Source organism: Hypomesus transpacificus, chromosome 24, assembly GCF_021917145.1.
Source record: "Hypomesus transpacificus isolate Combined female chromosome 24, fHypTra1, whole genome shotgun sequence".
In the NCBI taxonomy this organism is placed as follows: domain Eukaryota; kingdom Metazoa; phylum Chordata; class Actinopteri; order Osmeriformes; family Osmeridae; genus Hypomesus; species Hypomesus transpacificus.
The window spans coordinates 2,544,473-2,571,253 of record NC_061083.1 but is presented as its reverse complement, the minus strand read 5'-3'; the positions used below and the strand labels follow the sequence as shown (position 1 = coordinate 2,571,253).

The 26,781-nt window shown below is 48.4% G+C and overlaps 1 protein-coding gene across 1 annotated transcript in view; it reads left to right on the top strand.

Moving 5' to 3' along the window:
- The first annotated feature begins 5,663 nt into the window (after positions 1-5,663).
- Positions 5,664-26,781, top strand: part of LOC124486869 (teneurin-2-like) — a 127,365-nt gene continuing 106,247 nt past the window's right edge. The window contains 1 exon segment of the mRNA XM_047048748.1: positions 5,664-5,825. Within this exon segment, the coding sequence (XP_046904704.1) occupies positions 5,664-5,825 (162 nt within the window).

The following is a 26,781-nucleotide window of genomic DNA, read 5'->3' as shown; positions in this document are numbered from 1 at the left end:
TGGGGGGCCGGAGCCGTGGCGTGGGCTGGTGTGGAGCAGCAGGGGCTGGAGGGGGGCTGGAGGGGGGCTGGAGGGGGGCTGGAGGGGGCTAATGCTCCAGCCTGCCAGACGCAAGCCTGCCCATCAGTTCCACACGTCAGCCCAGTGTGCCCCCGCCAGCCCACTGTGCCAGCCGATGCTGCTGCCCTTGCCGCAGAGAGCGAGAGGAAAAGAGAGAGAGGGAGGGAGAGAGGGAGGGCGAGACGAGAGAGAACATCTGCTGCTCTCCCCTCGCACAGATAACTGACTGTGAGAGACAAGGGCAGGAAGTGTGTTTGAATACTGGCTGGCAGCCCCACACAACACACCACATACAAATCACATACATCTTCAATCTATTCAGTTAATTCGGCGATTTGTGTTCCCCTCCCACCCGGCCCGGCCCCTCCAGCACACACACACCCACACACACGTTTTACTGTGAGCAATCATGAACTTGTAAAGGTAAATTTAAACCTTCAATTTCCGTGTTGTTTTGCGGTATATTACTCCATGGGTGACTGGAATAGCAGTTCTATTGGGGTGAGGACGGCTCCACACGTTACCGCAGCCTGGCTGCACGATGCTTTTAACAGCAGCCCTCGTTAGTCTGCCTCCTGTATTTTAAGAATTTGGGTGTTTAAGAGCGTCGCTGCTAATCCACACCCTTTAATCACAATATTTTCTATCCTTATTATTCCTCAGAACAGCAGAGAGGTACAGTAGCTGGCAATTAGTGGTATTTCATAATAAATGTGGTCCAATGGGCTGTATGTTATGAGATGGGCTGTAGGGATATCATTTCAAGTGAATTATTACCATATGCAATTTCCCAGCAGCGCTTAAAAGCTCATCACACGCTCACATCGGAGGTGGTGTGTCTCTCTTGCTGGGGCTGAGGTTAGTTCTCATTGTGTTTATTGCCCGGTCTTGTTTGGCGGTGAGCCGCCAGTAAATTAGACTTTGTGGGACCAAAGTAACAGAGAGAGCAACTCTAAGTTGGAGACACGGATGATTATTGGTTCCTTATGACAGAACGTACAACGTGCTGTGCCGTCATGAATGTATACTGAGCACACATTGATTTGCATTGCTAAAATGAAATTATAGTTTGAGATGAAGGCATGTGTGATATCTGGTCGATCTCCGACTGTAAGACTCCAAAGAAATGGCTTTTTGGTCATAATGACCTCTTTCTAACATGAATCGCTGAAATGACACAAACTCGTACGTTTCCCAGAGTTTCCGGGCCTCTTACCTTTCCCCCATATTTCCTTCCACTCATTGAGCTACGAATTCCTGCACAGAATCTTACCGCAAAATGCCAAGGGTCGCGAGTCAAACATATGCAGCGTGGATTACAATTTATTACTCTGCATTTGCCTGAAGTTTTTCTCTTCTTGACAACCTTAGGTAAATCACACAGGCTGCTTTATAATGTATGAGGCCAGGCTGGCTTGATGAGTAAAAGTCGAACGCTATTGGCTGTTGCTGGATTCCCATGAGACTTTGGGGCCTTGTCTGTGCTTCCAACCCAACCAACCTCACGGCAGGCCTTCCTGGGTATTTATAGAAAGCGTGCGCAGACAGGATGGTGGCACGTCGGGTTGTTAAGAGTGGAGGGGTGACAGCGAAACGCAAAAGGAGGAATGGGAGACTCTTTCTCTCTTACACTCAGACAAGTCTAATCAGTTGGAGGGAGGGGGGGGGAAACTCCTCTCCTCGTTTCATTTGAATATACGGCGGTTGGTTTTGTGCGCGGGGCTTCGCCCGCACCCCCCACTGCACCTCCTTCCCTCCTGAAGGCTCATTATTTTACAGCAGGGTGTGAGAGAGGTGGCCCCAGTCTCAGGACTCTCTCCCAGGGCAGTATTAATCAAACCAACCCAGCAGGGAGGGGTCCACCCACTGACATCACACCACTCCCTCTGCACACCAGTCAGACACATCCGACCTCGACCAGGAAACTAGATAAGCTAAGCTAGCAAGGAAGAGGTTGGGTGACGTCGTAACGTATTCAAGTTGAACACGTTTCAAATCTTTTGCGCTCAAAACAGTCTGTCAAACTTTGACATAACACTCCCCCGTAACAGTGCGTTGCCGTGTTCAGGTTGCTTCATTAACGACACTGTCACTGCAGTGGCAGGGGCTGTGCACATCTTCCAGACATGCGTTAGTTTTGCGACCGTGCTTTCCAGAGAGTGGTTAGTTGTAATCAAACACTGGAGCTCTGGACAAAACCCTGTGCAATATGTTCATGTATTAATGTGTAGAGCAAGACCATGCAGAGAACAGATCAGTGAGCTATCAGACTGAGAAGGATCTCCCAATACAAACCCAGACCACCCATCTCAAATCACTCTAAAGCAGTGGTACTCAACCCTGTCCTCAGGGACCCCCTGTCCTGCTTGTTTTAGATGTTTCCCTGCTCCAACACACCTGATTCAAATGCACGTTCGTTACCAGGCTTCTACAGAGCTAGATAACGACCCTCTTATTTGAATCAGGTGTGTTGGAGCAGGGAAACATCAAAAACATGCAGGACAGGGAGTCCTTGAGGACAGGGTTGAGAACCACTGCTCTAAAGTCACTGAAATCAGGCTTGGTTTCTATATTAAGGTTGATTATTCAAAACAGACCAACAAAGGTCACAAGAAAATACCACATCAAAAAGTATAACAACATTTATTGTTGTGCAAATCACCACTTCCAGTTCTATTTCCACCATTTACCTGGTTGTGTCTAACAGAAGAGGCTTCTTCTTGTTTTCTGACAGTTGGCATCCAGCTGTTTGATGCATTACTGCCACCTTCTGCTTTGGAGTGTGGATTGGACATACATTTGAAACTGAAATCCCCCCTCCCCCCAAAATTAATGGTGTGTTTACAATCAGCAATTACCAAGGTTTGGCAAAGCCAAGCAAAAATCCTGAAAAGCTTTTGGAATGGAATGTATACAAATAAAACATGAATAGTGATATAAAAATAGTAAAATCAAACATTTCGGTTACAACAACTTATAAATTAGATTTTTCTTCAAATAGAATTGCCAGTGGTGGGAGGGGTTACTTGGAATAATAGGTGTGGCTAATTGAGTCATTCTGGTTTGGACTTAAGACATGCTGCATCTAGTATTGACCAGCTTTGAGAGGTAAACACAATTGCTTCGGTTAACAACAGTTTGATATTAGTCATGCATATATTTGGCTAAATGTTCAATAAATGTTCAATAATCTAAGTTGATATTGATAGAATCCATTTGTTATATTGTTTGCTATCGTGGAGACTGCTTGTAGCGGTGCTGCGTTGTCATTTCTGGGGAGTTCTGGGGACAGCGGAGTTGAGGTCAAGCTGTGACACCAAGTCTGATCTAAGTCTGTATATGACGTGTATATTTCAGAAGTCGCCGCAACTTGTGGACACCCCACACACAACAATGGAGGAATAAATACAAACACGTTTAAATCATGTGGATTCACACGTGATTTCAGTCATATATATTGTGCACGCTGTAACAAACAACAGAAGTCTTATTGTCAGAGTTGTTTGGAAGTATGGATGCAATGTTGATCGGTTTTGTTCTTCCCGCAGTTGACGACAGGATCTTTGCTTGGGGTAATGGAACCAGTGGACAGTAAGTTTCTATAACCATCATGTTGTGCCACTGCTGTGAGGAATGGAATTCCAATGGCTCGTACCATAATCACAAAAGTTAGCTTACTATTCAGGTATTCAAGGCCATTGCTCTAGGACTGTACTGTGCTTCAGCCTTGCTTTGTTTACCATCAAATGTTTATGCATAGATCAGGTGTTTTGTCTCTTCAAGACTTTAGCAGAGAAACAGCCAGGAGATGTTCCCGCTCCGTGTTCTCAGGTCCACCGTGTGCTGACGGCTCCTGAGTTCTGCTTTCCTGAGTAATACCTAAGCCCCGTTCCAGTTAAACTTGCATCGGCCTCAGAGGACTGGCCTGTAGAGGGAAAAAAGACAGTGTTTTTTCATCCGACTGGCGTTCCTGTTAAACACTCCTAGCGCAAGGGCTGACTGTAATGGCATTCTAGAGCCTTGGAGCTTCTGCTGTGATTCACTGACCCTCAGGTGCACACCGGCAATGCACCGTAGCTCAGGAAAACACATTCACAGAAGTGCTTCCATCTTTCCCCCTCTCCCCCCCTCCCCCCCCCCCCCCCCCCCCCACCTCCATACTCTTTCTCTCCCTCAACCGTGATGCTTTGACCCCTCTAAGCGGGTTAACGCACTCCGGAGGGCCAACGAGAAGCCTATAGTTGGAAGAGCAGCAAGCGCCGTGACACCCACTTGCAGAGCAAAGGAGCGAGCGTTTCAGTTACGCAACCGTCTCTGATATCCGGAGAGAGTGAAGCGAAGGGAGAAATGAAATAAATAAAAACAAACTGCTCCTTTTTGTCTCCCTGGAAGCGAGGCAAGAGAGGGGGGTAGGGGGGGGGGGCGGGGTTAGAGAGAGCGAGAGCTGTGTAAATTTAAACCTGCAAACTTTCTGATGGAAATGGTGGTGACCCCGGTGTGGTCTCGCCTGAGCTGGAGCGTTGTTGTAATCAATACGGGCTCCCTGGGGGTGGGGGGAGTCAGGAGTGGGCTCAGCAGACGAGGACCTTTCGTTCCCCGTTGTTGGAAATAATGGAGAAGACTGTTAGTTATTTTTCCAGACGCGCAGGAAACAAGCGGATGGGGGCGGGCGGGCGGGAGTGAGGGACTGGAGTATGACACTAGCTAGGGGGTTGGGGTAGGGGGGGAAGGGGGATATCAAGTAGTTAACAGCGGACCTGTGTTTAAAGTCTTGTGCTAGGACCACATGGGTCATGGAGGTTGGAGGGACATCTGACCTCACTGTCCTGGAGATTAACTGGTTGTTTGGACGCCGTTCGGACTGAGAGCAGTCCTCGCCCACTACGGCATCGAAAAAGATTTCAGTCACAAAAGCCATGTTCCCTCTTGGTCTTTACTGCTTCCTTCAGATGTCAGTGTTTATTTCAGCACCTCCAGGGCCCATAGAGGGTTCCATAGAAGGACTCTGCCAAAATCAACCGGGCTTATTTTGGTTAGTCTGACTCACTTTCAGTTGATTTGGTTCCACAAAGATAATTCAACATACTGTGGTTCAAGCTCAGTTACTATGGCAACTTCTGCAGGGAAAGGAACCTGGTCCAGAGCGTCAGTCTAAGTTATTGTTTAATCAGACTTCCTGTAACACTGACCCAACAGGAAAGCGATGATTTTACCACTGACTTTCTGGCTTGCTGCCATATTATTTACTGTATAAACCACTATCAGTCAAAAATGAATGAAATAAATTATACTGTGATAAAGATATAGACCTGATTAATTATATGATATCACATGTTTAGGCTTGAGCTACACATAAAATGTCTCCATCTAATGTACCCTAATAGAACGATAAAAGCTTAATAGATGGTTAACAACAGTATAATTGCAACAAATATATCATGACCAGATGTGCAGTTGGATATGAATTCAACAAAAGTTGATACCTTTAATAATGTTCTTCCAGGCTTGGAGACGGGGAGAAAGCAGTGAAGACCCAGCCAGTAGAAGTCCTGTTGCAGTGTCAGGGGAAAGGCCGGACCTTCAGTGGGGGTGTGTCTGGCGTGATGGGCGTGGCCTGTGGGGGTGTGCCTGGCGTGATGGGCGTGGCCTGTGGAGGAAGACACTCCTTTTTGTGGACGGAGGAAGGACAGGCCTACAGCTTTGGGAACAACTTCTACGCCCAGCTTGGCTATGATTTTAGGAAGGTGGACTTCAAAGAACATCAGGTATGACTGTGCCCCATCTTGTATTGTCCGTTTGAAATCCTTGGAAAAAACTTGATTGGTGCAGATCTACCAAAACATTCTCACACTGTAGCATCATCGAGTCATGGAGTGTCCTCAATTGAGATCCTGCTAACGCTGCATTTCATCTTGTCAATTTTAGACCACACTGTGATGCCTAATCCAGTCTGATGTTCCCTTTTACGAACAACATCATCACTGCTGTTTGAATGTTTTCAACTCTGTTTAGAATTCATCTGTGGGGAGAAACGCTGCACAACTAACCAGGTGGTCTGATGGTGACTATTGGATACCTCCAGAGGCTACATGGCGCTGGGCCCCTGTCTCTCTCACCTTCTCTCCCTCTCTTTCTTCCCTCTCTCTCTCCCTGTCTCTCTCTCCATGTGTCTCTCTCCCTGTCTCTCTCATCTTCTCTCCCTCTCTCCCTTCCCCCTCTCTCTCCCTGTCTCTCTCACCTTCTCCCTGTCTCTCTCTCCGTCTCTCTATTCCTTCTCCCCGTCTCTCTCTCCCTTCTTTCTCCCTGTATCTCTCTCCCTGTCTCTCTCACCTTCTCCCTGTCTCTCTCTCCCTTCTCTCTGTCTCTCTCTCCCTGTCTCTGTCTGTCTCTCTCTCCCTGTCTCTCTCTGCCGCTCTCTGTCCTTATGTAGCCCTTCTGTAGCAGTCTGCTGAAGGAGACAAATCCTAAATTAAGTGCTGGGGAAATGAAATCGGCTCTCCTGTGAAGTATTCCACTTGCATCCAGCTTAATTTTGCCTACTCATTTTATTTGATTCCCTCTCTCACACACCAGCGCCCCCCCCCCCCTCTCCTTCTCATGCAAAATAAGTCAATTTATGCCACTGCGCCAGCGTCTGTAGGTGAAGGAATCACACTTAATGTGGTGTGTGTTTCAGTCTGTGTCTTGAGTGCATGGATATCGAGCCTTTGCGTGTTGCTTGTTTATTAGCTCTTTCCTCCGCCTTGAATGATGCTGCCTACGCACTTCAATAGGCTCTATCTAAATGTAGCCCCCTCGTCTTATTTCAAGGACAACATTTAAATATACTGTCAGAAGTGCACTGTCTGGACTCCCTTGGCCCATCCCACAACCACCCCCTGTTTCAACCCCCAGTTCGTGCGGGTAAACGTAGGTTCCCACAAGGTCTGCGAGTTCCTGGGACTGCCCTGACATTGGGGACCAGATCCGCCCAGCCACCTGGCAGTGCTGGCGCTCCAGGCCCAGGGAGCTCACCTCTCCATGAGAAAGGCCACCTGGGCTCCGCCTGACTGCCACCGGCCTCGCCTTACGGGGGAGAGAGAGGGCCAGGAGAGGGGTCTGGATGGGGCCCAGTTCCCCACCTCTAGTCTAGCCTTACCGTGGGCCTCCACTGGCCCCGGGCGAAAGCCAAAACAGACCCCCCCCCCACCACCACCACCACCACTCCCATGCCCCCCCCCCCCCCCTGCCGTGCCCTTGGTGTATTTTTTCAACCGGTCCAGACATGGTGCCCCCCCCCCCCCCCCGCCCCCCAGCCCCCCCCCAAGTATATGATCCAGGGTATTGTTAGGCGAGTCTGTATGTGGGGTCAGGCAACCTCGCCCCTAAGGCCCGTTTCCCCTTACCTCCTGACAGGAGAGGGAGAGCTGGAGCGCTGGAGCGCTGGAGAGCTGGGAGCTGCGAAACACTATCTACTTTATCGGGTGGCTGATAAGGTGTTGGGAACCTGCTCACACCTGCGACGCCTTTGTCCCGGCCCGCGATGGCATTTCACCTGCAACAGAGGGCCTCTCTGACAGGGCCCCTATTAAATGGTTTGATCGACATTATTTTAACGTCATACCGTGGGGATGTATACGTCTGTGAACAGAAATGAAAGCTAATCTGTTTTTTTTTTAAAGATTTTTTTGTTCCCCTCTTCCGCCTCCCTCCCCCCCCCCCCCCCCTCCCTAAACGGGGACAATGACTCCCTTTGGTCTTTCTTTGGAGCTTTGGGGGTGTGAATGTGAGCGGACTGGGCACCCCTCTCTCCGGTTCTCTTCACTTCACTTGTGTAAACATGACTGTCGGAGGCCCTATCAGATTGGTTCACTTGATGTATGTGAGCTCGCCTGTTGTCTAGGGAGTCATCGGCCTAGTGTCACGCTACTGTTATCTGGATCATGTGCCCTTCACCCTGTGTGTGTGTGTGTTGTTTCGTGTGCTCATGCGTGAACACTTGCTTAAGCATTTGTGTTTCTTTGAGCAGGCCAGCACCTTGTAGTCCCATATTAGCCATTGTCTCCACATCCACGCTGACTTCACTAGAGAAGAGAAATCCTTTCTCGAGTGTGAAACGTGCACCGCCTCAGCTTGGCACGACACTCCGCGTTCAGCCTGACTGAGCGCAACTTGTTTGAATGTCATATTTATCCCCGTGTTTTGTCAGAAAATTTACTTCCTGCGAGTTTGCGGCAGAGCCGAGCATATGGCCGCGGCTCTCTGGAGATGACAGCCTATCGGAGCGCGAGCTCGCCGGCGCCGCTGCCCTGCTCTGGCGGCAGATGCTCCGGGCTTCTCCGCGATTAAGTGGAGATCATCACTGTTTTCTTTGAGCACCACTGTGCCTTGTACTCCGAAGTGTTTCGTTAATCACTGCCTGCCTGCCTGCCTGGCGTCCTCGCAAGCTGCCAAAGCTCTCATTAAGTTCGAATCTCCCACTCGCCACTCCCCTGACGGGGATCCTAGCAGAAAGGCACCCTTCCCGCATGAGCGAAAACGACTTCCTCGCGCGTAGCCTGACGGGAGAGACGCGAGTCCGGTCAGGAGTGTTTTGTGTACAGTCACTGCTGCTAGCTCCTCTCCGGCTATTGGCGTCTGGAGGGTATTGTTCATCGTTTTTCGGGCGTTTTTTGTGTTTGTTCCCCGTCTGTAAACGCGGTAGTTGGTGGCTCCTGTTTCGAATGCCACCGTGGGTTGGGGTTGGTCTGCAGGCCTGCGAGGGGAGAGAAGCCCATTCCTACTCTCCTCTGTTCAACTTGTCTACCGCCTCCTCTCTGCATGTAATTCGCAAACACCGCAACTCTTCAGGAGTACCATAACTCCTCTGTGACTTATCAAGGGAACCTCAGAGTTCTTTTATGTGTGAGTGTGTGTGTGTTTGTGTGTTCAAACGAGACGCAGGTATACAACTCTGGTCACAGGAACAGATGGGAAATCGAAAACCCTATTGTCTTCTCCCTGGCTGGTTGTGTATTTTCCCCCATGCAGGCAAAACAGCCATTGTATGTTGTACAACTGTGACATGCTGTAACCCTGATTGATCTTGATCTCCTACACAAATAATAATATGATTATCAGCTTTTCTCTCCCCTCTTAACCGTTCTGGAAAATAACATTAGATATTTCCTTTCATGCTAATCTGCCAGTGAGCAAGTGCACCTCTCTGCTCCACGGGCTTTCCTAATTCTCCTTTTCTTCTAAAAAGACGCACATTTCCCCCCCCCTCCAAAATAACCTATTTGCAACACACCCACACATAGACGTTCCTTAGCTGTGTAACGCTGCTATTCTATGCTGCTCTAAGCCTGGCCTGCTTGTCCCGGCACTACGATCATTCCCCGACAAAAGCAGGATGGCATTAACGCGACTTTGAATGCATTTGCATGGCAAAGCAATAACATGCACCTTGTGACTAAAGAGGAGGAGATCCCATTTATCGCAGGTTGGATTTCCTGGGCAACTAGCCCCTCCTTCACCATTCTCTCCCACTCCCTCTCCCCTCTCTCTCTCTCTCTCTCTCTCTCTCTCTCTCTCTCTGTCTCTCTCCTTTTTTTGTTCTTTCCCTCCTTCTCGCTCTCCCTCCTCCCTGTCTCATTCTCTGTCTCCCCCCCCCCCCCCATCTCCTCCCATCTCTACCTCCCAACACACACACACACACACGTTTATGTGGTGATACGCGCCGCAGTGGTGCTTGGCAGAAACCCTGATTAGTGCCAGTCTCTTCCTCCTCACTATGCAGATATCCTTTATTGAAAGCTGGCCTGCTCAGCCTGTGGAACTGCCAAAATAGCATTCGCTCCTCTCAATCAATTATGATGAAATTGGTTTACATTGTCAGTAGAGGTTGTTTGGAGACTTGTTGAAGAGTGGTTTTGAAATTAGATTGACACAGATGGGGTAGTAGACACCATTAGACGGCCGGGTTTGAAACGTTTGTACCCTGATGCAAGATGCACTAAATGGAGAAGAAGAAAAAACGTATTTTGGGGTTTATCTGCCACGGGAATGTGTCCTCGGGTCCAGCGGGCGCTGTTTCTAGCATGTTCTGTCATTTAAGCTGTTTGTGTATCCCAAAGCGTACAAACGACTTGTGCTCTGAGCGAGGTATGGCTAATTCTTCGACAAGGAGGCTCCCTGTCAGGAGTAGCCATGGGAGAAGGTGTCACTTTGATATCTAACACTTAACGGGTGGGGGGACCAGAAGCGTTTGCCGCGCTTCGGTAGCGGTGCGTTTGATTCGAACACTGACCAGCCCTGCGCTCCTCATTTACATTACCCCCTGGGACCTTTTCGGCAGCCCCCCCCCCCCCCCCCCCCTCCCACCCCCTCGTTCAGACCGAAGCTGTTGTGTTGTACCCACGTGTGGTCGGAAGGGGCCGGGGCTCAGAGTGGCGGGGTGCCCCCCCTCACAGAAGCCACCCTGGAGAGGGTGACAGAGACGAGGACATGCTAGCAGGCAGGGAGATGCTGGAAGCTTCCGCCATTCTTTTGTTGTCATTCAGAAGGAACTGGGAAGAATGCAGGAGTAGGCCTGTATACAGTACCCATAACCCCTGCCCCCCCTCCGCCTTCTCCAACAACAAAAAAAAGATCTGTCATCTGAATATAGTCAAAGGCAGAGAGTCACACAAAAAGCGCGATGACATTCAACACAATGTTGTGTTTGTCATTCTGATATTTCCAATTAATTTGTTAAGCTATCTTAGCTTCCCAATCTATCATTACTAGTTTTGGTCAATCTACCACTTTATCAACATTTTTGTTCTTAATATTTGCTTTATTATCCAATACAGTGAGAATAGTGTGGTTGTGACCTTTAGTTAGACTGCTAGCATGCTTTGCCATTCCACACATTGAATCCGAGAGGTTTAATAAGCTCTTGGTGCGTGTAATTCCGTACTGTAATTGTGTACATTTTCTTAGTGGAAAACTAAGTCTGGTAATAGGATTTTGACAATGTGATTTGAATAATGATCTCAAAGCATCCCATTTTAGTGCACTTAACCAAATAGAATATTACTGATTACAACATTTATTCATGGCTGTTTGTGTAACCTTCTTTCAGTTTCTTGCCAACAGCCAATTCTCTCTCAATTAAAGCATGATATTAACACTCAGTAGGGCACAACATAACTGAAATGCTACAGTGAACCTCTTGATATTGTGCTGAAGTGAGGGACAACAGATGGGTAAGACACCCAGCATGATACAGCCTTTACAGTGTGTATCCACGGAAGTCATCTGGAATCGGGAAGTTCTCAATCGCTTCACTTTAAAATATGTCAAACCTCCAGTCTCAGGTATAATCGGGTAACAGGGAAGAGGACTTGGGCAGACCCAGCCCATGCCAGTTGGCCCAAACTTAGCAGGAAGCTGTGGCATTAAATGGCAGCAGCTGCTCGCAGTTCGAAGAGCATGTCCCAGTCAGAGGAGGAAAAAGCGATGGCATCTACATTAATACTACCTTAATGGCCCATCTGGCGCTCCGTAGGGTCCCTGGCTGTTGGGCGGACTCAGGCGTTTGACAGGCAGTCTCCAGCGCACCAGACGCGCATGGCGTGCCAAATGGCAGGGCGACGTCTCCGCGGCGCACAGATCTGTCAAACTCTCCCAGCCACTAGTCACAGGAAGGGAAGTTATAAGGCAAGTTTTCACACGTGACTGGTTCTTGACACGAGCAGAGGAGGAGAAGGAGGAGGAGGAGGGCGACGTCAAGTGGCTTGTCTCTCTGTCTCTTCACTTCTCTCCCCCCCCACTCTCTTTCTTTCTCTCTCTGTCTCTCTGTCTCTCTCTCTCTCCCTCTCTCTCTCTGTGTCTCTGTTTCTCCTTCCCACTCACTATCTGCATGTGCACCCCCTCCTCCCCCTCATAACTGCCTCTCAGTTCATCCCCTTTGATAGTGGCTGCTAAGTAGCCGTGACCAGATTAAACCTCAATGAGAGAGCCAGGTGAAGATAAGCAGTGGAGGATTCCGAATGCTCTGATCGCAGAGGGAGATATCAGATATTGTTCTCCCTCCTGGCCACAGACACAGTCGGTAAACAAATAGTGGAACAAATCGCCTCATTGGCTGGAATTGTCTAACGTCTAATGAAAACACCATAGGGGATTCTGGGTATAATTGACATAATTGGCTGACAGAGCAGGCTGCAGTAGGATAGTAATTCATGTACTGGGCTTTTCCTCTCGGCCTGAGGGTCAATAATGGCTGCCTTCTTCCAGGCAGGTTGCCAAATCATTGACGCAAGGTGTCAGAGGATGTTGTAGAGGAAGTGGTACCACAGAGCCAGTACTGCAGAACCATGAACTTTGGAGGTGGTAGCCATTCCCGAGTTATGCATGCCCAGACCATGCCCTGAGGCCCTGACAACACGCTGCGGTCGTACAAAACAGACGACAGACGACACTTTCTCACCCAGACCTTGACACCACCCGCAGCCCACAGCTGGGTCTCCTGCTACAACCCGACTTCCAAAAACACACACACCACAGCCTAGTTTTCCTGAGTCACTCTGTGGGACCCCCCCCCCTCCCATCTTGTTCTTCTGCCAGCCATCTAGGGGAACGCTATGAGGGATACTTTCAAAGACTTCCCTTCTTTTCTCTCTCTTTTCACTTTTTCTTACAGACAAGTTGTGATGGAGGAGTTCATATAAAGAGTGAGTTGATCTTTAGGAAATGCGTTTCAAGTGGCTTATCTGCCAGGCCCCTTGAGAACACCCCAGGGATAATGCTAGGCGGGGGAGGGAAGAAGAAAAAAATAACCTGCGGGAACCACCGTGACTAAAACAGTAGATACAAAGAGAGAGAGAGGGATAGAGAGAGAGAGAGACACAGAGAGAGAGGGATAGAGAGAGACACACAGAGAGAGACACAGAGAGAGAGAGAGACACAGAGAGAGAGAGACACAGTGAGAGAGAAAGAGACAGAACGGCAGACTCTTAACCTGGCGCCTCCTCTTCACGAGCGTTCTGACTCTCCTGCCGGAGTGAGGCGGTGCTGACGTGTTGGGGCTGTTCGCCTCCTCCCACAGATGTCTGCCGACCCCGGCCCGTATGCGGCAGACAGGGAGCGTGGGCGGGCGACAGCCAAATGACTCACATCTGTATCAGACGCTGTTTTGCTGTTGTTGTTTGTCCTCTTCTTCACAGACGAGGGAGCGGCCGTGATGAGGGAGGGTGCGTTGCGCAATCATAAAAAAACAACAACAATTCTATATATTTCCCGAGAACCCCAAACATTCGAACAGGAGATTGGGAAAGCGATGTCAAGAAAAGGTCAGACAGTGAAGCGTTGCACTTTGCTAGAGGATGTAGTGTGTGTGTGTGTGTGTGCTCGCGCCGGCAGTGTGTGTACTCGTGTTTTGCCACAAGCTCCTCAAAGGCTATCCTTCGCCCCGTAACACAGCTGGGAATGGAAGTGAAAGTTGAAGAGTGCCTCCTGCTCTTTCTGTTTCTTTCTGCTGATGCTTGATTTTCTTCTTCTTCTTTTTTTTTTGCCTTCGCCCCCTCATCATTCCTCTTTGCGTTTTCTCTCTTTCCTGCTGTCTCTCTCTCTCTCTCTCTCTCTCTCTCTCTCTCTCTCTCCCTCTCCCTGGGCATCTCCGTTCCTCCGTGGCAGACCCAGCTAGGGGGGGTTTCTGTGGTACTGCGTGTGAACCTTCACCGTCTCCATCCCCCCCCCACTCCTCTCCATAAACCCCCCCCAAACCCCTCAGCTTACCCACGGCCCCCGCCCAACCCTAACTGCGCTTCACTGATGATGCTTTCAGTGAACCCTTCCTCTGATTCTTTCTCATCCTGCAAACCTCCTCCCCCCCCCCCCCCCCCAGTACTAGCCTGAATTCTCCTACACTTTCTAGATCATTCCTCGATGCCGTTCTTCAACAGCTTTTCAAAACACTCCGAATGTACAGGATAACTACGTGAACATGTTCCATGCACACCGCAGTTCTGTAATCAAGAGAATGGGAATTGTAACGGATGGATCACATTGTTCACAATACAAAGCATCAGTCCCCTGTACAGAAAATAAATTGCTTGTTTCACTATCCTCTTTCCCAACCAGGACCAGGTTTTCTGTCTGAGAGAGATGGTTTCATCTCTGTCCACTAGAGGGAGCCTGCATTTTAGAATTTTATATCTGTTGAATATAGAAGACTCATTGGCTATGTCTGTTCAGCACTTTCTAAACAAGAGAATTAATTTTCTACTTAAGTTCAGTACCATTTATATGGCATGATTCATTTCAGCATAGTAAATGGCAATTCAATTAATTGAATTATGATGTATTTCTAAACTGTACACTTTGAAAGTATTCAAATTATTCTTGATGCCTTATTTAATTTCCTATACAAGCTTCCTAAAAATACATCTAGTTGTGCTATTTGTGTGTGTGTGTGTGTGTGTGTGCTTGTATGTGCGTGCATGCACGGGAGGTGATAATTCTACCAGTGCTTGGGAGTGTTAGCAGTGTGTTATGCTAATCACAGAGAGCATGCTCTGACATGCCTTCAATCAGCTCCCCACACCAAATGACTCTGGGCAGAAACATGGTCACCTCAACTTGATCAAAGCCAGAGGTAAATCTGTAAATGATTTATTATGTCCTGTGGAGATCTATCAATTAAACATGTCCAAATAGTGCTGAGCTGAAAATTAAAAGGCATCTGTCATCGACGTCATTTTTTTTTCGGGATAGAATTGACAATTTCGTAAATAAATAAAAAATGCTGTCATGAGGACACATTTCCATGCCTTTTTCTGATAACAATGGCATTCTGTTTACTTACATACATAGTATAAATATGTATTAAAATATACATCGTGTGTGTGTGTGTGTGTGTGTGTGTGTGTGTGTGTGTGTGTGTGTGTAAGTGTAAGAAGGACTTCTGGCTGAAAAGTGCCCATCACAGCACCCTGCTTTTTTCCCGTTCTTTTATACATTTTGGAAGCCATTAAATGTATAATCCTTATTGTAGCAATGCTATACCCTTTTTTGAAATCAGCTATATTCATGTCCACTGCACACAGTGTTGTTGTGGCTTCACCCTTCTTCCTTTACAGTATAATTGCAGCCTCTGCAGTGGAGGATCTGTGTAGGTCCTGGTGTTTTTACTGGTGTGTCAAGGTGTTTTCTAATGTCTTATCAAGTCCCCTGAACGAAACGGCGACGGACAGCAGCGATGTGGCAGATGCGGCTCTAATTATACAGTTGTTTTAAGGCTGTCTGGTAAAGGGGGGGAGGAACAAACCGTTTGGGGAATGGGGGGTCGGGGGGGGTGCTTTGATGGACGGACATAGTAACACCAGCATCTGGTGAGAGCTGCAGCTGCCGTGCTGTTTTCCCTCCGCCAGCTTGCCGGCTAAATAAATATTGCCATGATCGGTCTTGTACCAGCAAGTGTAAATTACTTTTACACGTCAATAACTGGTTTACAATGATGCTTTTCCCTGCCATTTCAGACTGTATATTGATTTCACGTTGCTGTTAAATGGCACAAGCCTCATTCTCTTTGCTCTTGCTTTGTTTCTCAGATATACTCCCACTCAACTTGGCAGGAGCAGGAAAGAAACATTATTCTGTATTGACCAGGCAGTTATTCTCCTGCTGCAGTCTATCACAAAATACTGAATTAAATGTATTACAGACGATTGTAGACAGCTCTGAGCAGTTCCTGAGATCCACTTCAACGCGTGCTTTTGTTTCGACTGTTTGCGTGTTATTGGCTCGGAATAAACATGCATATGTTTGTGTGCACGGGAGCTTTGTGTGGGTTTCAGGGTGTTCGTCTTTCAGTGATGAACTCCATGTTTAGTCCAGTGTTTGCAGATGTGGCGGTTTTGGGGCTCAAGGCCGTCTTGGGAGCAACCATTCCTCTGGCCATGTTTGAGGCATGTATTCAACTCACCACACCAGCGCTAACAAGGGAACCGAGCTGTCCAGCCATGCCATGGTCTACTATATATTTACGGTTGGCATTAGTACATGTGAGAAAAGACACGTTTAGAAATGAACCGAAATGAACATCTAGTTTGGCACGAACGGTCATAAACGGGAGGTGAAGAGAGAGACAACCGCGGTTTCGGATGTCTGCGCGCCCTGTCAGTCAGCGCGTGTGTGTGTACGTGCAGAGGAATGTGGTCATGTGGTGGTGTGGTCGCATGCGTCTGTCGTCCCGGTGCGTACTTTCCAACGCATATTGCCGGGTTCCATCTTTGCAGGGACAGATGTTGGGGAAAGCAGCAAAATCAGAGCTGAAGCCACGGTATAATCACAGTGATTTTAATCAAGGTCTTGTCTGGTGACCCACTTATTTTCCCCTCGCGGAGCTGATTGCAACGCCGCGCGGTGACGACCACCATTACAGACGTCAGTCTATCATTAACCTTCACATCATATAGATGTCCCCTAAGCGGCTGACGGTCTTAATCTCTAAATTACACCCGTTTTGGACTGTGGGATCTCTCCTTTTGGTCAAATCCAACTTTTCTTCTCGGCCCTACGAGCCGTCTTGTGAAAATGCCAGCATGCGAGCTAGAAATGCAGAAGCTAGTTGTGTTGGGGTGTTCAATCTTTGGAGAAGAATACTTTTGGAAGCAACACACAGACATTGTAGTATTATCGTTTCAGCTTTGTAAATAATGAGCACATATGTGTGGAGATGTCGTCGTCTGGCCGGTAATGAGTGTGGCGAACACAAAGGCTGCCCTTGGGTTGTGTGTGTGTGTTTGTGTGTGTGATACGCATTCGAAAACCAAGTCGCCATGCGTTTTTTCCTTTTGTGGAGGGGGCAGTCAGTGTGGGATTCACACAATGACATTGTTCCTGCTGTGTTTTGGTGGAGACTATTTGGATGTGGACAAGAGTGGGGCTGTGTTTGTGCAAGTGTCCTTGCTACGGTGGCTTGAGATGAACTCGCAACGGTCTCTTTTAATACCATGAAGAGGTTGTTCTGTTTGTTTATAAATGCATGCACTATTTACACATGAACAGCAATGCTAGCACCATAAGTAAATGTGCACATGGTTAGCCAACCATCTATATTTTCACCATAAATGAGAATGAACTATGTTCATTCATTGTCTCTCATCAGTAGTACAAAAATATATATATATATTTCATAATACTTTGATGTGCCTCAACACTCTTTAATTGTGGTGGGAGAACACCAGGCTTGGATCGGGAGGGGGTCCAACATGCCCCAACACAGAAGGGTCAGGTAGTGCACCCCATCTCCCAGTTTCTCAATTAAACCCCCTCAGGAGGCACTTCCCCCCCCTGTGAAGCTGCAGATACCAACTGTGTGTGTGTGTGTGTGTTCATTCATGTCTGTTAAGTACAGATGTAGTCATGTTGGACAGTAACACCCCCCTCCCCCCTTTCCTCACTGCAGAGACAGCTAGCCCCCATCATCGCTAATCAACACCGTTAGATTAGACGAGCCGATGCGCAAGCAGTTGTCGAGTGTGTTTATACGTATGCGTGCGTGTGTTGTGTGTGAAATTGGAGAGAATGGTCACGTCTCTTGTCTTTGCTTTGAACCTATTGTTTATGACTGGAAGGTTCTGGATGATTCCGTGTGGTTTAGGCTCAGTAATTAGCTCAAAAATCCTCATGGCTTCTGGCTTGTGCTCATGTTGCCCAGGGTGCAAGACTGGTAAGGGCAGTGAACTGAAGTAAACAAACACCAACCATGCATTTATTGATGCTTAATTGCTCTTCTAGAGTTACAGGGGAAAGACTGTTAAGTGCAATGTAGCCCACAGAGCGAGATGAGGATTTTGCTATTTATTTGCGATAGACAAAAGAAGATGAGATTCAGTCTTTTTTTTTGGATTGTTTTCTCCTTCATTTGGGCGTATCTGGGGTATTCATTCGCTCATATCGCACACTAGCAACAATACCGCAGTGAGAGAGCTCATACGTTGGCATGCCTCTGTCCTCCTCTCCGACAAGGTCCTCCTCCTCCTCAGTAGCTAATGGCCAGTGGTGGTTTCTGTTCCAGAAATGGGCCTGTTCCAGCAATGTTCTCCTGCTGAGATCTCAGAAGACGTGCCCTCAGCTGTTCCTCCTGCCATTAGGCCTCCCCACACTTTTTATCCCCAGACCTCGGAGACCCCAAACTGCCAAATGAGTTGAATTATGGCTAGTTATATGGAGTGGACTCACAGCCACGGGGGAGAGGCCTGAGTCGGAGGAACTAACCACAGTCCTGACCATTAAAAGGCATTCTGACACCGCCTCTTCATCTTCCCCCATCCCCTCTCGAAGGGGCGCTGCTGTGAAGCCCTCTTCCCCTGAGGCGGGACACCTCCCGTCCAGACTTACAGCCGGCCTGCACCTACCGGCCCCTGGAGCTCCTATCATTAAATGTTAAGCTCCTCCTGGCCTCTCTCTCCCTCTCTCTCTGTCCCTCTCTTTCTCCCCTGCCCGCTCTCTCTGTCTCTCTCTCTCTGTCCCTCCTTTGCTCTCTCTCTCTCTCCCTCCCTTTCCAGCCCTCTGTGTTTCTCCATTTTCTATTTCTCTCCTTGATTTACGACTGTTTCCTGCTCACTTCCCAAATTTCACGTCCTTTTTCCTCTCATCAAAGTCTCCACCTCTCGCTCGTCTCTCGCTCTGCCTCTCTCTCTCTCTCTCTCTCTCTCTCTCTCTCTCTCTCTCTCTCTCTCTCTCTCTCTCTCTCTCTCTCTCTCTCTCTCTCTCTCTCTCTCTCTCTCTCTCTCTCTCTCTGTCTCTCTCTCTCTCTCTCTGTCTCTCTCCCCCTGTCTCTCTCTCCTCGTCCCTGCAGCTAATCTGGGGTGGGAGGGTTGGAGGGGGGGTTAGAACCACACAAGGTTAATTGCATTAGCTAAAACAAGCGTGGCCGCCTCGGCCCCGTCTGCCGCATCGAGAGGTCGTCGGAGTCATGCGACCCCCACAAATCCACTCTGACCAGCCCCTGTCAGAGCAGGGGCTGATTGGCCCAGCTTGGAGGCAGCTCTCCTCTGTCCAAGAACCTGACAGCCAGCCTCTCTGTTAAGACAGCCAAAGGACTGCCGGATCAGATCTGTCGCTGTAGCAGGGGCAACATGAAATGATAGATACAACCTCCTCCCATCTCTCTGCCCTGCCACCCCCCCCCCCTCCACCACCCCCCCCCCCTCCTGTCCCCCACTCCCCTCCCCTCTATCTCCCCTCTCTCATGTAATCTTGATGCACTGTGTTTGCCGTTGCCGCTGGGTGAAATTGAATGAATGATACAACCGGTGGTGCCCGGATTACAGCTGGCTGAATTGATGCTATCTGTCCAATGATGTGTTATTTTGTGGGAAAGAGGCAACAACCGGAGCAATGATGATACCGTATGGGATTTTACGGTGTAAGTGGTGGAAGACAAATAGAATAACGACAATGCATGGGCTTTGGAAATGGTTGAGTAACCTCACTTTTTTCTGGAATTCATCTATTGTTTCCTCTTCCAGTCTGTTCAGTGTTTTCTTGTTCGTTGTTTCTTTTTTGGTGGTGTGTGTGTGTGTGAGTGTATATCTCCACCAACTGCCTCTGCACCTTTGGCTAGCTCAGCTCCCCTTGCTAAGGGGTGAGGCGCCCGGCATCAGGACTTGTCTGCTCTAATAGGGTTGGCTCAGGGAGGGGTCAGGGGTCGGCTGATGACACCTGCAATGGATGCTGGTCGCTGGAAACCCAGGCTAAGGCTGGTCTGGGGCTCAGCTTAGGGGAATAACAATGTGCTGCTCGGAGACTTTGCAGGCTGTGCCCAGGTCAGGCCCCGGACACGGAAAGACTAAATTCAGCTCTTTCTGCTGGTCTGGGGCGCAGACTTGGGGTCCTGGCCATTGTTGTGGGGTCAGCATAGAGCTGGACAGATTGCGCGAGCAGATGACACCCATTTATCATCCAACCCTCGTAGAGGAGTGAGAGAGGAAGAGAGAGAGCTGGAAAGGCTTTTATCTGGGTTAAAGGATTGGGGGAAAGTTTGAAACTTAACTTACGCCAGTCGTGGTATCATTTTTATATATTTGTAAATTCTGTTAGAATGAATTGTGTTATTAAGATAAATTTATGGCAAATCTGTATGGATGAAGTTGTTTTCCAAGGTCTCTTCCCTTGTTTCGCCCACCTGTGATAAATGCTGGCTTATATAATTTCTTAGCTGTGTGTGTGTGTGTGTTTATTCCCCATTCCATATGCCTGTGTTGCTCTGGATGCATGTGCTCATGTGTAATTACTGTATGCTTTCTGTCTGGGAGGGAGGGAGACCATGCTGCTGGCTATTAGTGAAATATAAATAAGAAGGGCTATTTTTCTCTCCTATATAAACATCTGGCAGCATCCCATGCTTATGCTTGCACAATTAATGGCCATTTAATTGGCAATGATCATTTTTACTTAAGCAATATGAAATAAGCAGTTGCCCCTGGAACAGCCAGCTGTTGGTGGAATGTTCTGGCAATGTAGAGTAGACGTCCTGTTCCGTGGGTGATCAATGCTTCCAGGAGGTGGTCCATGCATGTTGTACACACACACACACACACACCTGTTGATTCCTCACGTGCAATGTATTATGTGCAATATCATAAAATATATTGTATTTCTCTCAGCAGATAAGGCAGTGTGTGAGAGAGATCATATTTAAAGAAATCCAGGATTCTGTAATGTTGTTGTGTGTCTGTACTCAACATTTCTAAAATACTATAACCTTATGTAGCATGAAATGAATGACAACATATGTACATATTGACACAGTATGCTGATAGTCTTTTCCACGTACTGTAGTTGAGCTCAGCACTCCACTAGTCTGCAGTTCGACGCCATCAACCCACACAGGGTCTGCCACACGAGAGCAGGGGTACTTTATCTAATGGGATGACCCTCGGTGACCCCAGGGTGACCCTGTAGTCTAGGGTCACATGGATATTTACAGGTCTTCCCGTGTGTAGAGGCCCCTGATGGAAGGAAGTGGATGATCTGGTCAGAGGACTCTCGTAAGAAGATGAAAATGGGTAATATGGGTCTAGGTTTTATGCTGATAACTTCATCTGTTGTAGTAAAGGCATATATGGCTCAATATATCTGTCTCTGAGACCAGCGAGATTGTCACTCTGCATCCTCTCAGTCCATTTTAGCCAGTATTTATGGTCTGTTTACGGCCTCTGCGAAAGACTGACCTGCCATAGCCATTTCCTATTAAACCGTGCAGTTTAAGATATTTCATATTGCCTCATGTGACACGGGAGCCAACTCTTATGAAATAATGCCGTGCAGGAGTGCTTGAAATTCGTGCACAAATTCACGGGTTAAGAACATGTTTTGCATAGAAATATTTGCTTGGTTAAGGGCAAAATGTCCTGCATTTCAGGTTCCAGGCACCCTGAATGAGAGCTATTCAGTGAAGCCTTTTCAGCATATTCCATTAATTTTCAACCTTGTAATCATGTTTTATTCTACACAATGAGCAGTCATGTACATTGTATCTTTTGGAGCTGTTATTACACAACCCCTTCCAATGACATTGCAAACACAAATCAAATTGTATTCTCAGAATATTGTAAAGGACATTCTCCTGGCATGGAAGGGACAGTGTTTTGGTACCCCTTGGGCTGAATCAGTTTGAATAACATGCTGCGATGCATCTCAAACCATGGCTGCTTGTCACAACACTTAACCAGGGTGCCATACAAAAACACTATGAGTGGAAAAACTGGTTACTTTGAGAGGGGTGCAGTGCAAGACACCCTGACCTGACACCGCTAGTGGGTGTGGTGTGTTATGAGCTGAGCTGGATGGTGAACTCCTCTCTCGGTGAACTGGCACACAAAGGTAGAAGTGTGTGTGTGTGTGTGTGTGTGTGTGTGTGTGTGTGTGTGTGGGCCTAGCGTAATGTCAGATGGACTCATTGTGTGCAGGAATGGATTAAAGGCATTGTTTGAGCTGACTCCTTCTCCGGTAAAACAAGCGGGAGAAGAGGAGGCAGTTGACACACTGCTGGCTGGCTCCTTATCGTGGCCCCCCAATAGCAGTCTAATCTGTTGGTCTAGCACGCCTGTAAACAATTTTCATCAGTCAGTCAGACAATAGACCTGCCACCTTTTTGGGCATGGAAGGATTACAGTACTGGGTACCCTGCCCCACCCTACATACATTTCTGACAAAGGGCTTAATTGAATACCCATCCATGCCTAATTTGCTGTCTTTTTCCTGTGGGGTAGGCACACACAATCATGCACGAACATTAATGAAGTACGAAGGCACACACTCACACACACACACTGTTGACATGCACAAACAGAGTGTCATATTTTCGGAGCACATTCACTATTTTGTGTGATGTTGAAAGTCAGGAATTATTGCTTCAAATCCTTCCAGCTAAACTGTAAACAAACTGGATGGAGCAGATTCAATTAACTCCATCTAACCCAACGTATAATTACACTGAAGCACACAGCGAAGAGTAGGAGATAATGGAGGGTTTTTTTTTACCCTTCAACTCTAACCCTGCTTTTCCCATTTGTTTATCAAATTAATTTAGGCTGGCATATTTGTCATGTCTGGTCTTAAATACACATAATCGTTCATTTTAGCTTCATATTACACTTGTGCTTAAGCTAATTAATCCTATCTGTGTTTATCGTGTGCAAACAGAGTGATTGTCCTGAATTGTTGTCCAAAGAAGCTACGAAGGCTAATCGCTTAAGAGACGGTACAGTGGCCTTGCAATCCGTCGCGTCCCACTCTTACGCCGACATTGAAGGACATTATTTTGTTCGCATCTTACACTGTCCTCATGGTTTCCAGACCCGACAGTACTACCCAACGCGAAAAACAAAGTCGAACGGGATCTACTTTTAATCGGTTTGTGGGTCTGCGATTTCTTCAAGGTCAAGGAAGGACATATTCAAAGTCAAGTCAGCGAGCGAATCCAATGCTGTCGACCAACATGGCCGCCCCGTCCTCGCTTAAACAAAGTGAGAGGCTGAACGCGCTCAAGACTGACAGCCTCGCTTCATCCGGTATTGACGTGTCAAACAAAACACTGCCCGCTTGTTTGCCTTAAACTAAGTAGTCCTTAACTGCTTGGACGGGGAGCGGCCCACTGTGCTTTATGTATTTGTTTATTTCAAAGATAAGGGAGACTTTTATGGATAAGCAGCTGACGTTCCCGCTATCTGTGGTGGGGAGGCTGGACGAGACGGGACGGGGTGTGGATAGATAAAACAGAGTGGTTTAATCTGGCGCTGGCGAGGGGGAAGGAGGGGGAGGGATCGTGGTTATTGACCTACACTGGCAGCAATGTGTTTCAATTATACCCCGTCATCTATTTGTCAGGCAGGGGGGCGGGGGAGGATGGTGCGAGGGGGCGGGGGACGACACAGGGTTCAGGTCCGGGTTAGAGTCGTTTTCCATCACTTATGATGTGTCTTTGGGAAGCACTTTAATTGAATTACCCAATTTATTCTTCAAGCAACAATGGCCCAGCCCCAGACCCATGACGTGACACAATTAGATACGAGCTGAACATGACTCATACTTCATCCCTCCATAGCATGCTGGGGGGTCAGATGGCTGAGCGGTTAGGGAATCAGGCTATTAATCAGAAGGTTGCTGGTTCGATTCCTGGCCGTGCAAAATACTTTGTGTCCTTGGGCAAGGAACTTCACCCTACTTGCCTCAGGGCCCTGTACTTACTGTAAGTTGCTCTGGATAAGAGCGTCTGCTAAATGGAAATGGAAATGAAAAGAAGGCTAACTTTCGGCGGTTCTAGTTTGCATACGCCACTGTATTTGATGAGTCATTTGTCAAATTTCAAAAAGTATTGCAAAAGGGACCATTGACAAACCTTCAATTCAATGCATCAAGACGTATTTCTTGTACTCTACGCATACAGTGTGCTCAATAGACATCTCAGAGTCAAACTGAAGTTCTCTTTGTCTAAAACCCGAGCCTTGAGCGTGCGTCTCCGGATTTCCGTGTCTTTTTTGGTTGTTTGCAAATTGCACTCATGTGGGTGCGATTAATTCTAATCAAGTCCAATTTATGCCGGCGTAGCAGCTGGAGAAGCCCTGAGTGTCGTCTGCCTGGTGTCTGCGATCCATCTAGCTCGACCGAGGTGTCCGTCACGCGGCCCCCCAGCTCCAGGTGTTGAGAAGGTGGTCGTGTCAGAGAGAGCCAGGGCCGCTTGCTCTCTGGCCTCCCCTGCACCTGGACGCCAACACACCCTCGCTCCTCCCACCTATCCCGAGCTCCTCTCTCTCCGTGTCCAATCAAGAGTGACGCTCTCGCAGCATATCCGCAGTGCATCCTATTAAGGTGAGGAATAGTGGGTGGAGAACGCGCCCGGCTATAAGCATGTAATGTACACCAATTACGTTAATTGCCGCGTTGCAGATGGCACAGTGTTGATTGCAGCTCCAGGATCAGGGATGGCAGACTCGATTTGAACGGCGCAGTCACGTGGCGCTCATTATTGTTAAACCCTCCGAATATCTCTTGTCCGACAATCCATCTGTGCTGAATGGTTTTGACAGAACTGCATGGCGAACTTTGGGCAGTTAAATAGTTACAAAGCAGTAAATTCTCTGTCTCTCCGTCTTTTTCTTCTTCTTTTTCTTCTTTTTTTTTTTTTTTCACAAACGAAACAGCAACACTAGTTTTTAATTGGCAGCCCTTTTGTTAAACTGGAATAGGGTGTGTTCTTCAATCCATTAGCATAATGGCTCATCTAAAACTAAGATGATTGGCAGACAAGGGGACGCAGAGGGCAGACAGGGGGCTAAACATCTGTTACAGTTCTGGAATGTTCCTCCGTTGTTCTATCAAAACTCTGACAGGCAGCTAGTCTGAAGGAAGCAGCTCGGTTCCACATGCTGGCGGTGTGCATCTTAAGGAGCTGGGAGGTGAAATGAACGCAAGGAAAACTAAACGTTACCCTCACAAACTCTGCTAATGAAAACCGAACGTGGACGTTATATCAACGTGTAAACTATTAAACTCAAAACATTGGATGTTGTCGAGCGCCATGTTAGTGCGTGCGCTTACTAAGCTTGAGCTCTGGGTGACGTGTGCTCCAGTGTTTTTCCACCCCTCTAGGTTCCTCAGGGTGCTGTTTCCTCCCCGACAAGGGTTTGGGATATGGCTTGTTATGGGGCCCCTGGCACACGGGGCCCCCAGGGCCCTGAAAACCCTCTCCAAATGCCAGTCTCAGTGGGAAGCGTGACATTCCGAGTCTGCCAGATCCTCAGCGCCGCGTCGTGCCATAGAGACGCACCCTTCCGGAAAACTCACCAGAGCTGACGAGTCTTCTGCGTTCCGGCCTGGCCAGGTCACTCGGCCCTCTCTCAGGTTTGCGCTCAGAGAAGACAACGCCTTTGTTTGTTGGGCAGCCAGTCCTCCACAAAGCCCTTTGATAAAACCAAGCCCGCTGAACCCTAAACAGACACCGTAGCCCATGGTCCTTGCTAGCAGCTCCCTTCAGGCTCCGGTTGCTGTTTGATGAATAAATGGGCTAATTATGCCACCGTTGGAGCGCTGCTGCAAATGTCAGAGGCAGACAAACCGTGGGAGCGAACCCTCCGTGAAAGGGCCCGCTCCAGCCTCTTCGGACCCCCCGTAGCCTGCAGACCCATCAGACACTCACCCAGCCCCACCACTGCTTCTATCAGAAGGGGGTTCAAGGATGCACGTAATTAGTTGGCTGACAGGGCCCTCAGGTCAGACTGGACCCAATCTCGCAGATCAGTCAGAGAGTCTGAAACGTCTTCGTCCAGCTGTGGCGAATGTAGAGGCCGCCCGGGGCATCCGTGAGCCTACTCTGTCAGTGGAGAGGTCCACGGGCCAGCGGGTGTCGGAAGAACAGCTAGCGTTTTTCAAACAGGTCTGTTCCGTTCGCCGGTTCAGCTTGGCGTCGGTGTGAACAGTCGTACCTTGGAGTATGTCAGGAAAACGTCAGGTCCGGTTGACCATCCTGAGCCCGAGCCACACCTGAGCCTATCGGTGGCAGTCGACTTTCACGCCTACGTTACAGCGCTTCCGCCACAGGTGTCACACGCGTTTCGACTTGAGGGCTTGTACCCCGACTCGTTTAATGCCTTGCTGAACATCCATCTTCAAGCGTCCATCTTGTGTTCCCTCCCTCCCCCCGCCCTCCACCCGCCACCCGCCTCCCCTGTTGGTATCCCTGGCCAGGGGAAGGACATCCATCGTCCTCCATTAAAGAGTGCTCACTCACCGTGACTGCAGGGCAGGCTTTATGACATCACGGCGCGGGGAATGAAGTGAGCCCGGAGTGTCATTCCATTACCTTGCTGGAATGAATGTCCGGGATCTCCTTCTTGATGAGCTTTGTCTCCAATAACAATGATAGCTTTAAGTGTGGCTAATTGAGGCCGGGCTTGCCCCCTCTCCATGCGAAAGTGCTTCCTCATTTCGCCTGTCCTTTTAATAATTACATTATCATTTTGCAGCCTGCCGTTTCCTTCAAAAGGGGGCCGGCGCTTGTGTTGAAGTGAAAGCTCATTATTGGGGCTGAATTATGTTCCATTTATTGATCCCCGTGGTGGATTATGGTGCTCTAAGTTGGTCTAGACAGAATAGTTAGCCAGATGACAGAAAGGAAACATAGAGGCCCCTTGGGAACGATCCCTGAGCTCACAGTTAGCAATTAATGCCTGCCAGGTAATGGAATTTAAGTTTACACTAAATCCA